Here is a 14,682-nt window from a genome sequence, read left to right on the forward strand (position 1 = left end):
CTGAGTGAACTCCGGGAGATGGTGATGAACAGGGAGGCCTGGCGTGCTGCGATTCATGGGGTCGCAAAGAGTCGGACACGACTGAGCGACTGAACTGAACTGAGACCCTCTTCTGTTCTGAGCATTTTATCTGATTTTTGAAGATTCATGTGTGGCATTAAATTCTGAATTCCTGGCCACTTTCCATGTCTGTTTAATGGAACCAGACACTTCCCAGAGACTTAAAAGTTTTCTTTTGACAGTCAAGGTGAATCATCTGGTGCTTTCTGAAATGCAGTAAGACATAATGAAGAAATGGGGAAAGATGACAGGAGTGAAGGGCTAGAGCTAGCAAGGTTATATGATGAATCTTTGACTGGGGAAAGGACAGGAATCACCCTCTGAGAGGAAGGCACCAGGCAAATCCTGGCAGGGGCCACAGCTGACTTGAGTTTAGCACCATATAATATACATATATAAAAATATACATGAATATGCAGGGAGGCAAGGCAGGTGGAAAGAAGGAAAGTGGAGAAGGACCCCAGGTGTAGGTGGTGTAGAAATGAGACACAGCAGTAGGGCCGAGTATAGGCTGCTGGCAGTTAACTTGACCATAAGGATCTGTTTAGAAAACCTTGTGTTACTGCCTTATGACTCAGCAATCCCACTGCTGGGCATACACACTGAGGAAACCAAAATTGAAAGAGACACGTGTACCCCAATGTTCACTGCAGCACTGTTTATAATAGCCAGGACATGGAAACAACCTAGATGTCCATCAGCAGATGACTAGATAAGAAAGCTGTGGTACATATACACAATGGAGTATTACTCAGCCATTTGAATCAGTTCTGGAGCCGAAACTGGAGCCGATTATACAGAGTGAAGTAAGCCAGAAAGAAAAACACCAATACAGTATACTAACACATATATATGGAATTTAGAAAGATGGCAATGATAACCCTGTATGCGGGACAGCAAAAGAGACACAGATGTGTAGAACGGACTTTTGGACTCAGAGGGAGAGGGAGAGGGTGGGATGATTTGGGAGAATGGCATTGAACCATGTATACTATCATGTAAGAAACGAATCGCCAGTCTATGTTCGATACAGGATACAGGATGCTTGGGGCTGGTGCATGGGGATGATCCAGAGAGATGATATGGGGTGGGAGGTGGGTTCAGGATTGGGAACTCATGTACACCCGTGGCTGATTCATGTCAATGTATGGCAAAACCAATACAGTATTGTAAAGCAAAATAAAGTAAAAATAAAAATTAAAAAAAGAGAAAACCTTGTGTTTGTGGCACTCTCCCAGAAGCTTCAGTGCTAAACTCACTGCTCTTTATTACACTGTGGGCAAACACTGAAGCTGAGATTTACTTACCTTCTTCCAAAAGGAGGACCTTGAGGTGGCTTTCTGGTTCAAGGTTCTTTTGAACCAAGGTTCTTTTGCTGGTTTTAGATAGCAAACCATCCTTTTCTCTTATCATGCCCTCTTCAGGAACATGTCAGTTTCTATCCCAGGTACTCAGACCCCCATCTACATGATCTCTCTTTCTGTTTCTCTTCCTGCCTACCCATAAGGGAAGGGTCCAGCCCCTTCCCATGTCCTGCTTCTGTGGACTACTTCCCATGTCCATGATCTTCACTCCAGGTGTCATTCATTCCATGCAGCTGATAGGCACTGGGAGTGGGATACAGGCAAGAGAGCTCCAGCAGCCTCCCAGGTGTGTGCGTGCATGCTAAGTTGCTTCAGTCACGTCCAGCTCTTTGTGACCTCATGGACTGTAGCCTGCCAGGCTTCTCTGTCCATGGGGTTCTCCAGGCAAGAATCCTGGAGTGGATTGCCATGCTCTCCTCCATGGGATCTTCCTGACCCAGGGATTGAAACTGCGTCTCCTGTATCTCCTGCAATGGCAGACAGGTTCTTTACCACTGCATTACCTGGGAAGCCCAGAAATATGTAACCCGTAACCAACAGGGGCAGAGAGGAGAGATTCTACCATTTGCCTTTGACATTTGATTATACTGTTGTTCAGTCCCTCAGTCATGTCTGACTCTTAGAATTGAAAGACATGACAGCAGAATTTTTTTAAAAAAGTAAACAATATAGATTTTTGAAGATAGATTTGAGGAGTCTTCCATAAACAAGAGTTCAAAGAAAGAGAAACCAGGAGACCCCCTGGACTGCAGCACACCAGGCTTCCCTGTCCTTCACAGTCTCCCAGAGTTTTCTCAAACTCAAACTCATGTCCATTGAATCGATAGTGCCATCCAACCATCTCATCCTCTTGTTGTCCCCTTCTCTTTCTGCTCTTAATCCTTCCCAGAATCAGGGTCTTTTCCAATGAGTTGGCTCTTAGCATTAACTTCAGCATCAGTCCTTTCAATGAATATTCAGGGTTTATTTCCTTTAGGATTGATTGGTTTGACCTCCTTGCAGTCCAAGGGACTCTCAAGAGTCCTCTTCAGCACCACAGTTCGAAAGCATCAGTTCTTTGTTGCTCAGCCTTCTTTATGGTCCAACTCTCACATCAGTATGTGACTACTGATTGATTATGTTATCCTGCTTTCCCTGTTGTTTCTTTCTGGAACAGCTATTTTTGGCTATTATACTTCCTTCCTTCCTCTCCTGGTTTCTCTTTCTTTGCGCTTTTCTTTCTGGAAGACTCCTCAAATCTGTCTTCAAAACTCTATATTATTTACTTTTAAAAAAATTCTGCTGTCATGTTTTTCATTTCTAAGATCTTATTTTTTGCTCTATGAATGTTCCTTATTGATACTATCTTGTTCCTGTTTCATGGCTACAGCAGTTTTGTCTGTCTCCCAAGATATATTAATGAAAGATTTTTTTCCTCTGCATAAGCTCTATTTCCCCAAGTTGAAATTTTCCTGTTTTATTTGGTCTCCATTTTCCATGTTAGAGCCTTTTCATAAAAATCCAGTGATCCTTCGATTGTTCAGAGGAGCTAACATCCTTATTGAAAGCTCAAGTGATGGGAGCTATTTACCAATTTTGAACTTTCAGTAGGGTGATGGGGGCAGGGTACATTTCTTGTAAAGGTCTTTCCTCTTATCTGGTCAGTATTCCAGGGGAAAGTCTTTCAGTCTCTGAAAGATAAAGGCATCAGTGTCCTGAAAGCTGAGTGGGTAGTAATAGCTTTTAGCACTGAGCACTCAGATGACATGTCGTTTAACTCCCCTGCTTTTTGAATAGTACCAGCACAATCAATGTAGAAGGCAATGGCACCCCACTCCAGTACTCTTGCCTGGAAAATCCCATGGACGGAGGAGGCTGGTGGGCTGCAGTCCATGGGGTCGCTAAGAGTTGGACACGACTGAGCGACTTCCCTTTCACTTTTCACTTTCATGCATTGCAGAAGGAAATGGCAACCCACTCCAGTGTTCTTGCCTGGAGAATCCCAGGGACAGGGGAGCCTGGTGGGCTGCCGTCTATGGGGTCGCACAGAGTTGGACATGACTGAAGTGATTTAGCAGCAGCAGCAGCAGCAGCAGCAGCAGCACACTCAACCATGCCTTGTATAGCCCTCAATCTAGCATCCTTGTTTTACTGCAGAAAATAGATCTCCATACTTAGGTCAGAGTAGTAATGGTATAGCATGAGAGAACAATACTTAAGGATAAAACTGCTTCTCAAATTGCTTTCACCCCACCTTCCCTTATACCCCTACCCCTAGTTCCAGAGGTACTTGCTTCTGCCAGTTCCTGAGTCTGTTGGGAAATGTGCAGTGTAAACCTAGATTGCTCAGTTTCCCGACACTGCTAGCTTAGGATTCAGCCTTCTTAGGTTAACTCAGTTCCAAGTTTTCCATCTACTTTCCAGATTTATAATTTTGTCCCTGTTCTGCCTTCCTGGCTCTGATTCTTTAAAAGAAAAATGCATTTGACTCTAGTTTCAGTGGAGTTTTAGAGGAGAAAAATGATTGCCATCACACCCCAGAAAACATTAAATATTTCTGCTTCTCAACTCAGTTATCCCCAATCTTTATACCTTTCTTAACTTTCTCAGCCCATGTTCATGACTATAAGATAGATTAAATCAGATTTGCTTCAGAGCTGCAGTTCTATTTTAGTTGTACTCTATTTGTAATATTTATTTTAATTTTTTAATTAGAGGGTAACCAACAATGTTGTGTTGGTTTTTGCCGTACAACAACGTGAATCAGTCGTAATTATATGTATATCCCCTCCCTCTTGAGCCTCCTTCTCATCCCATCTCACCCCTCTAGGTTGTCACAGACCACCAGGCTGGGCTCCTGTGTTATATAGTAGCTTCCCACTAGTTATCTATTTTATACATGGTAGTATATATATGTCATTGCTGCTTTCTCAATTCATCCCACTCTCTCCTTCCTCCACAGAGCTGCAGCTATAAAGGCAAGAGGTAGACTACAACAAATTCCTGCAAGGACATTTTATCCTTAAACTTCAGTACACTTGATGGTCAAGAACAATTGGCTACATACATTTTTTCTTCTGTGAGATTTGGCCTGCTCACATATAAACGGCATTTATAATGTTGGTATCATGCTCCCCTGCTTGGAGCCTGGAGGGGAGTATATCAGCAGTAAGTGGTAGTCAGGGGTGCAGGACAGAGCAGGGGGACCAAGGCCCCCTTCCCACAGCAAGCTTCCAGGCTGAAGCAGGCCTGAACTGGATCAGGGAGAGGATTGCTACTGCTCTGTCCAGCTTTGAGTTTTGATTACTATGTGAGAATTCTCTTCTAAATAGTCTATGGTTGCAATTTCTTACCCAGGGCAGGGGTTTTTACTTGGGGCCTTGGACCCACTGGGTCTATGGGTAAAAAATCTGTATTTCTACATTGAATGGGAAAAAATAATGTTTATTTATTTATTTACTAAACTAACTGGAATTTAGCATTTCATTTAGTATAAAATGCTAGCACCAAACTCTAGGAGGATTATTGGTATCTGTGACTGTTATCACCAATAGAAATCACAGATATTTATAATTTACGTTAGATTCTTTGCAGATGTCTCAGAATACCATTTACCTTCATCATGATGTCAAAATTATAGTTGTTAATACACGTACCATCAGTTCTTATAATTTAGTGTGCCAGTAAAGCAGCATCAATACCTGATAGTTCAGTTGGTAAAGAATCTGCCTGCAACACAGGAGACCTTGGTTCGATTCCTGGGTTGGGAAGATCTGTTGGAAGGGATGGGCTACCCACTCCAGTATTCTTGGGCTTCCCTGGTGGCTCAGCTGGTAAAGAATCTGCCTGCAATGTGGGAGACCTGGGTTCAATCCCTGGGTTGGGAAGATCCCCTGGAGAAGGGAAAGGCCGCCCACTCCAGTATTCTGGCCTGGAGAATTCCGTCTATGGGGTCACAAAGAGTTGGGCACAACTGAGCAACTTTCACTTTGATAATGTCAAATATCACAACATTCTTATTTAAAAAAATATTTATTTCTTTGAACTTGTTTCATTCTTTTCATTTTTTTTTTTTTTTTTTTTTTTTTGGGCCATGTCATGAGGCTTGTGGGATTTTAGTTCCCTGACCAGGGATTGAACCCAGGCCCTAGCACAGAGTTCTAATCACTGGACAGCCAGGGAATTCCCCACATTTTAAATATCTTGGGAATAATCTTTCAATATCATTGGCTTCCTTAATAATCTTATCTATTTTATTTTATTCATTTAAAAACATTATGCCAAGGGGATCCTGAGCTTCAGTGGAGTCTGTGACATAAAAAACCCTTGAGACCTTGATCCAGAGGAATATGAAGTCATGAGGCTGCTGAAGTGTGCATTGAGGGCGGGGAAATCTTTACCCCTACTCAGTAAATTCTAAAGGGCTATAGGAGACAGAAGTCATCCAGCATGTCAGGTACACAGGTAACCTGCTCATCACATGCTGTCTGATCAGGCGCTGTGATGGGTATTGGGATAGAAATCATAGGGGGAGAGGCCCTAGCTCAGATCCCAGGGCTGGGCATAGCTGCTGGGAGTCTCTGAATTGAGACTTACAGGACAGAGAGGAGGTGGGCAGGCTGATGCTGAGAACAGACAGAGTGGTGTTCCATGCAAAAAGTGGAGCTGAGTAAAGGGCTGGAGGAGAGAGAACAAGGCTTGACAGGAACAAAGTTTTCCTGTGCCTGACTGGGGGCTTTGGGGTGGAGAAAGGTGGGGAGGAGGCAGAATGTGGATCTTCTTTGTTTATTAAGTTTGTTGTCAACCCCTACCAGAATATAGTCTGCTTAAGATCTGTCTTACTCTGCTTCCCCCGGGTCTAGAATTGCACCCATGACACAGTCAGGCTCAGTAAAAACAACTGAATTAGTGAGAGAACAACTAGGAGCCAGATCACAGAGGGCCTGAGAGGTCGTGTTAAGAAATTTTTAGATTTCATCTAAGAGTAAATATATTTGTTTCTGAAATGACTGATCAAGAATAGATTTGTGACGAATTAAAGAGCATTAATTTTACTCCTAAAACTACACTGGAACTCATAAAACTCCCTTTGAAGAGATGTTTATCCAGCTCTTGAGTTCTACCCTGCTTTACATCAATGGGAAGATGTACCTGAAAACTGAAATTGAAAAATTTTCAGAAAGTCAAAATCCTAAAGACAGTGAAGGACTCTATAAAAATGTATGCCAAATGCCACGAAATGTGGTTCCTGAACTGTCAGCCTGAGAGGTCACAAGTTAAAGGTCCTTAGAACTAAATTCCCACTCTATGGACATTTAAGAAATATAAATTCTCAAATAAACCTGGTAAACAAATGCAGATGAAAAATTAGAACTGGATAGTTATTCCTAAGTTTTGCACTTGAAAATTTATCTTACTCCATATTTTCAAGTTGAAGCAAGGATTTGTGCCTATTTCCTATTTTCAGCTATGAAAACATCTTACTGTCTAGATCTGGAAAGAAAAGATATTATTTTAAGGCTTGCAAAATATGCTTTGTTGGCGATTCATTCCTATCCTGTGGACTTTTGGATATATATGCTGGAAATCCTAGTCAAGAGACATCACAATATATAAACATAAAGGTTGGTTTCTATTTAAATAATCCCAGTACCCACCATCATTTTTACTGTCATGTAGATCTGAAATCCCAGTTGGAGCTCTTCTTCCTCTTAACTACTTCATCCAGTCACCCCTTAATAAATGGAGGGTCTGCATTTACAAGGATTCCATTCTAGTTTTCAGGCCCTCATTTTTCTCTCAAAAGATTTACTTCTCTTTTATGGTTCTGGTTCAAGATGAAAATAGAAAGACATACACTCATCTTCTGTGAGAGCAACCAAAATCACAACTAGCTGTTGAACAACTATCAATAGGAAGACACTGCTGCTGCTAAGTCACTTCAGTCGTGTCTGACTCTGTGCGACCCCATAGACGGTAGCCCACCAGGCTCCCCCATCCCTGGGATTCTCCAGGCAAGAACACTGAATGGGTTGCCATTTCCCTCTCCAATGCGTGAAAGTGAAGTCGCTCAGTAGTGTCCAACTCTCAGCTACCCCATGGACTGCAGCCTACCAGGCTCCTCCATCCATGGGATTTTCCAGGCAAGAGTACTAGAGTAGGGTGCCATTGCCTTCTCCATAGGAAGACACTGGAATCCACCAAAAAAAACCAAAAACAAAAACAAAAAAACACCACATCTAAAGACAAAGAAGCGGTAATAAGATGATGGAGGGGTGCAACCAAATAAAATCAAATGCCATACCTGGCAGGTGGGCAACCCGCAAACTGGAGAACAATAATAGCAAAGAAGTTCTCCCACTGTTGTGAAGGTTCTGAGCCCCGTGTCAGGCTTCCCAGCTTGGGAATCTGGCAAAGAGACTGGGAATCCCTAGGGAATCTAACCTTGAGGGCCAGTGGGATTTGATTATAGGACTTCCACAGGACTGGGTAACACAGAGACTCCAGTCTTGGAGGGTACAAACAAAATCTTGTCCGCACCAAGACCCAAGGGAAAGAAGCACTGACCCCACAGGAGACTGAGCCAGACCTGCCTGCTGGAGTTGGAGGGTCTCCTGTGGAGGTGTGGGTCAGCAGTGGCTCACCTTGGGAACAGGGGCACTGGTAGCAGCAGTCCTGGAAGGTGCCCCTTGGCATGAGGTCATCAATAACCCTATCATAGAGCCCACAGATGCTTGGGCTGGGTTGCCTCAGGCTAAACAACTAACAAGGAGAGAGTGCAACCCATCAGCAGATAATTGGGTTAAAGCTTTACTAAAGCATGGCCCTGCCTACTAGAGCAAGACCCAGTACTCACCTCCAGCCCCTCCCATCAGGAAGCTTACACAAGCTTCTTAGCCTCATCCACCAAAGGGCTTCTTCTGAAGAGGCTAGAACCAAAACCACATTAAAGAAAGTTAATCAGGAAGAAAAAGCAGAAGGTTATGTCCCAGATGAAGTGACAAGAAAAACAACTAAATGAAGTGGAGACAGGCAAGCTTCCAGAAAAAGAATTCAGAATGATGATAGTGAAGTTGATCCAGGATCTTGGAAACAGAATGGAGAAGATGCAAGAAATGTTTACCAAAGACCTAGAAGAACTAAAGAACAAGGAGAGATGAAATGAATATACTAGAACTAATCAATAGCAGAATAATTGAGGCAGAATGGATAAATGACCTGGAGGACAAAATGGTGGAAATCACTGCTACAGAAGAGACTATAAAAAAAAGAATGAAATAAAACAAAGACTGTGTAAGACCCCTCTGTGACAACATTAAACTCACCAACATTAGCATTATAGAGGGTCCCAGAAGGAGAAAAAAGGACCTGAGAAAATATTTGAAGAGATAATAGCTGAAAATCCTAATATGGGAAATAGTCAACCAAGTCCATGTTGCTCTCCAAGCACAGAGAGTCCCAGGCAGGTTAAACCCTAAGAGGAACATGCTGAGATACACAGTAATCAAAAGGGCAAAAATTAATCTACACCACCTTTATGGCAGAAAGCTAAGAGGAACTAAAGAGCCTCCTGATGAAGTGAAAGAGGAGAGTGAAAAAGCTGGCTTAAAACTCAACATTCAAAAAACTAAGATCATGGCATCTGGTCCCATCACTTTATGGCAACAGATGGGGAAACAATGGAAACAGTGACAGACTTAATTTTCTTGGGCTCCAAAATCACCGCAGCCATGAAATTAAGATGCTTGCTCCTTGGAAGAAAAGCTATGACAAACCTAGATAGCGTATTAAAAAACACAGACATCACTTTGCCAACAGAGGTCCATCTAGTTAAAGCTATAGTTTTTCCAATAGTCATGTATGGATGTGAGAGTTGGACCATAAAGAAGGCTGAGCGCCTAAGAATTGATGCTTTTGCTGTGGTGTTGGAGAAGACTCCTGAGAGTTCTTTGGACTGCAAGGAGATCAAACCAGTCAATCCTAAAGGAAACCAACCCTGAATATTCACTGGAAGGACTGATGCTGAAGCTAAAGCTCCAATACTTTGGCCATCTGATGCGAAGAGCCGACTCACTGGAAAAGACCCTGATGTTGGTAAAAATTGAAGGCAGAAGGGGACAACAGAGGATGAGATGGTTGGACGACACCACTGAATGGACATGAGTTTCAGCAAGCTCTGGGAGACTGTGAAGGACAGGGAAGCCTGAGGTGCTGCAGTCCATGGGGTCACAAAGAGTTGGACATGACTGAGCGATTGAACTAAACTGATCAAAGTGCCATGTACTGTTCTCAGCACTTTCCTTACATACACTTATTTAGTCCTCATAACCACTCCATGAAAAAGGTACTGTTATCATCTCTGTTTTACCAGTGAAGAAGCTGGGGTTACACAAAGGTTAAATAAGCTCCTTATTCACAGTTACTGACTAGAAGGTTCATGAGGCAAGGTTCAAACCCAAGCCGGCTGGCTACAGAGCTCAGACCTGTGGCCACTACAATGTACTGCCTGTTATTCTGTTGTGTATGTCTCTGTGTATGTGTGTCTGCAGAAACTCTGCAAAGCCTGCCTTATTTAAACAGTTTTCTTTGATCACCCATTCGAGCACTGTGTATAGCAGAGGGGAGGCAGCAGCAAACAACAGGGATAAAGCTCAAAGAATATGTCTAGTTAAACAAGTATGAGGTCAGTAAGGATGCTGACCAGTTAGAAAGGGTACTAAACAAGTGAGAGCAGGCAGCCGGATCCAAACCAGGATGAGCAGGGAAACTTCCTGAAGGAAGTGATGTTTAGAAGGAGAAGCAGGAGTTAGCTAGGCAGGGTGTTGTTGGCAGGTGTACAGAGGGGTGTCAGAGAAGGGGCTAACCCAAGGTCATGAGAATGGCCAGAGTATGTCCTGCCAGTTTTCTACTAAAGCCTCACTACTCCTGGATATCACACCCCAAAGCTAGTCAACCTGTAGCCCCGCTGGTCGAGAGGACGAGATGTGCCACGGTACCACACACCACCCTTTTCTTCCCCAGCTAGTTGCCCGGGCCAGGGTTTTAGAGGCGCAGTTTCATGTAGGCACATCCTAGAACTAAAATTAATTCAGCAATGCCTGAAGCAAAGCTGGAGGAAATACAAGAAGACCAAAGCAAGTGTTTTTTTTTTTAACTGAATTTATGATGCAGAAAACATAATGTATTCTTTAGACATTTGTACTACCATAAATTACACATTATAGGATAATTATTAGTGGTTTGAAGAGAAACAGTATAAATGAAATACAGCCAATATTATGAAAATGTAAACCATGTAAATCAAAATAATAAAATAATTATTTCATTACTTAGAGGTCTTCTTAATATATATGTATGAAATTTCTTACACATACATATAATAAAAGCCCACAAAAACCATGACTCTGAAGCTAATCACTGTACAAATATGAAAATAAATCTTTAAGCTCAATTTTATCTTCAGCAAGAGGGTTGTGTGGTTTGGGCCTTATGCAAATCACATTTAGTATTAAATAATGAGATGTCACATATGTCATATAAAGCAGCAAGTAGAAAAAAATAAATTATGAAAATGCACGAGGCTAAAAGTTAACAGGGAAAAATGTCTCTATAGCCAGTGTTCTTTTCATGTCGAAACTAAAATAATACCCAGTGTGTCAGGATACATAAAAAAGAGTGTAGTGTAATTGTGATTTTAAAATCTCTACAAGGAGTAATTGAGACAAGATGAGTAGAGTAACAAATTAAGTTCAAGTTAAAAACACTATCTGTTTTTGTTATTACCAAAAAAAACCCTCTAAATTTGGGAACAGCTTCATAAAATCAAATGTTGGTAATAAACATAGTTTCCTAGCAGGGCAGTGAAAGAGCTAGCAGTAGCTTTTCTTTAAATAGGATAGCTAACCAGAGCTGTAAGTCTAAGCTGAAAGTTGTAAGTCTAATTTGAATTTTGTTGCAAAAATATTTATCCACGTTAAGATAGTTAAAGATGTTTGCTTCATTTATCATAGGCACCTATGTGATCTAATCAGTTTGGGTTACTGCCCATATAGTCCAGAAGCAAAGACCAAGATAATACTTCTGTATCAAAGGTATATACTATTATATACATATTGTAAGACAAATATAGACACTGGGGGGGAAAATAAATAAAGACAACACAGTAACATGTATACTAACACAGTTTTGTGCAACTGCACCAAACTCCTAAACTTGAATACCATATATCAACACACAGGTCTGTTAGGTCTGTTTTAACCTGGGCTCCACAGATGCCACCGAGGCAAACAGCAGTGGTAAAATTTTCATCGCACCATGGCACAAAAATAACCATCCCTCCCTGAATCAGTTTGACAGTTCCCCACCAGCAAGGTATTTCTTTTTAGTAAAAAATGTAAACTTTTTTTTTCCCCTCTGGGACCAAAAAACAGGAAACAGGAATCCATGGTAGAGCTGTTGAAGACAGAACCAACTTCCCAGTGAAAAAGAACAAAACTGAACTAGATCTCACCAGTAGAGAGAAGGCACACTTTGAAAAGCTAAATGGATGTTGTGGCTATTTATAAGCTGTGTTAACATACTACCCAATTTTCACTAAAAAAAAAAAAACAAAAACCTTGGAGAATTTAAGGTCTGATCATAAAAATTAGAAGTAGAGTTGTTTTAATTCTATAAGAGGGATGTTTTTAGCTCACATAGTACAATAAATAAGACCTATTATTTTTTTCAGCAGGCTACTTGGGGCCTGGACCTATGAATCACATTAAGTTCAAGTCTCTGGCTGGGAATAACTTAGTTGGTTCTGGCCACTGAAAATTGAAACCAAAGACCACACCTCGCTGACCCACCCCTGGGGTCAGGTATTGACTCCTTTGGCTTTTGGAGACATTTCAGTGGGGAAGTCTGGGAGGCAGCACAGCTTTTAAGGAGAGCAAGACCCCTGAGGCTGTTGGTGAGGATGAGTCCCGAGTCACCTCAGACAAAGGACTGACTCACCTGTACCCTAACCACAATTCCCCTCCAAAAGAGATGATTTTTCAAAACTACACAGAACATTTCTTTCACTGTTCATTATTTAAGGATGTGAATGCTGGCAGCCAAGGTGTTAGTGTATCTGTTATAGAAAAGAGATTATGCTCTTAAGCCATGGGGAGGTTTGAATTTGCATATTTTCATTTGGCAAAATGATAAACTAGTATATTTTAAAAACTATATATATACACCTATATAGTTCACATACCATAACATTCACCATTTAAAGTATACAATTTAGTGGATTTTAGTATATTCACAAAGTTGTGCAACATTAGCACAATATAATTCCAGAACATTCTCTTCATCCCCAAAGAAACTATATATACCCATTAATAGTCACTCTCAATTACTCCCTTTCACCAGCACCTGCAGTCTCTTGCTGGGTTTTTTTTTTTTTTTTTTTTAAAGTGAAGTAGGACAACTTTCCTGGGCATTGTATTTTCAGTAGCATGTGGCTTTATATTTTTCATTAGAATTTTAGCAGTGAATTCAAACCATGGTCTTTATAAGTATTTTGAGATTATAAAATACCCTCTTTAATATACAAACTATTTTTGTCCCCCAAATGTTTTCTTTATATATAAGACAATAGATTTTTCTGTCTCCACTGGAGCATAAAACATTACCTTTCTTTTTTCTCAATTAAATTCTGTTCTTGTACAAGAAGTGAGAAAAACTGATACTTAAATATTTAAAAAGATGAACGACCAGAGTCCTTATAAACCGTGGGCCATCACACTCTCCTCCTCACTCCTTAAAGAGCTTCAGAGCTGAGAGAGCTGAGGCCTGAAAGGCCAAGCTGCTTGTTTACAGATGAGGAAATGGATCTAATGTGGGCTGGTGACAGGTTCAAGACCAGAAGGCTAGTTTACAGCAAAGGTAGGAAGGTAACCCCCTTTTACTAGTTTTCTATTGGGTTGACGAAAAAGTTTGTTTGGGGTTTCCTATAAAATGGAGAAAAACCTGAACGAACTTTGTGGCCAACCCAATAGTACTGAATATTGGAAGTAAATGTCATCTACCACATGAATCTAATTATGTCAGTGAATTTCTTTTATAGCTTTGATCTGAGCATAAAAGACTTTCTAAAGATAAGGCAGGCATATTTAACCAGGGGGCCCAAATCACTCATTGAAACAGCAAAAAAGAGCCGAGGTTCTGGAGGGACCGAGAACACAGTTCAGATTCCCCACACTGTAACTTTCCACGCAAGTGTCTGTAGGATGTACCACTTCATGGAAGAAGCAAATAAGTCATGTACACTCAGTACTCTGGGAATGAAGGCTTCATGGGCCAAGGAGGGTTTGGAGTTAACCATTGCAACAGTTCTTCATCTGGGTTGACTTTTTGGAACTAGTGCCACTCAGATTGGTAATGGATTTGCTGTCATCCTCATCAGTTCTTTTTTTCACTTCCCTGGAGAGAGAAAGAGAGACATACAGACAGAGAAGATTACTGAGGTACTAAATAGAACCATAAACAACTCGGTAGAAATAAAATTGCACTGCTAAGCACTTGCTGTGTGCCATCCAGACAGGGTGCTAAATGCTTTGTAGGTGTTGACATTTAATCCTCACAGGTATGATTTTACTGTGTCTCATTTTATATGTGAGAAAATGAAGGCAAACAAAAAACGTTAAGAAATTTCCCTTAGGTCACATAGCTGAAGAAGTGGCAGAACTTGGATTGCAACCATGCAGGTGAGCTCCAGCCATCTGCATTCTGAACAGTAGGCTACACACTCATGCATGTACACAGAAACACATACCCAGGTGCATACACACATGCATACAGACTACTGTTGCTCGCTCCTGTGGTTATGCATGGTGTATAGTCTGCCACACACACAGCTCTGGAACCTAGTTTCCACTCCCAGCTAATGCTTAACATTAACAAAAACAATGATGGCTTTATAACCATTTTGAAATAATACTTGATCATGGAGATAACAGCAGATAGTTAAAATCCAAAAAATCCTTTTGTGTCTTCCTAAATTTTTTTTAGAATGAACAGAGGCACTTTTAGAATTAACAGAGGAACACTTCATGCAAAGATGGGCTCGATAAAGGACAGAAATGGTATGGACCCAACAGAAGCAGAAGATATTAAGAAGAGGTGGCAAGAACACACAGAAGAACTGTACAAAAAAGATCTTCATGACCAAGATAATCACGATGGTGTGATCACTCACCTAGAGCCAGACATCCTAGAATGTGAAGTCAAGTGGGCCTTAGAAAGCATCACT

The 14,682-nt window shown here is 41.3% G+C and overlaps 1 protein-coding gene across 1 annotated transcript in view; it reads right to left on the reverse strand.

Annotated features, from left to right (window-relative positions):
- Nucleotides 1-13,747: 13,747 nt before the first annotated feature.
- Nucleotides 13,748-14,682, reverse strand: part of RASEF (RAS and EF-hand domain containing) — an 83,602-nt gene continuing 82,667 nt past the window's right edge. The window contains exon 17 of the mRNA XM_052645325.1: nt 13,748-13,853. Within this exon, the coding sequence (XP_052501285.1) occupies nt 13,748-13,853 (106 nt within the window). The remainder of the gene's footprint in view (nt 13,854-14,682) is intronic.

This window comes from Budorcas taxicolor, chromosome 8 (assembly GCF_023091745.1).
Source record: "Budorcas taxicolor isolate Tak-1 chromosome 8, Takin1.1, whole genome shotgun sequence".
In the NCBI taxonomy this organism is placed as follows: Eukaryota; Metazoa; Chordata; class Mammalia; order Artiodactyla; family Bovidae; genus Budorcas; species Budorcas taxicolor.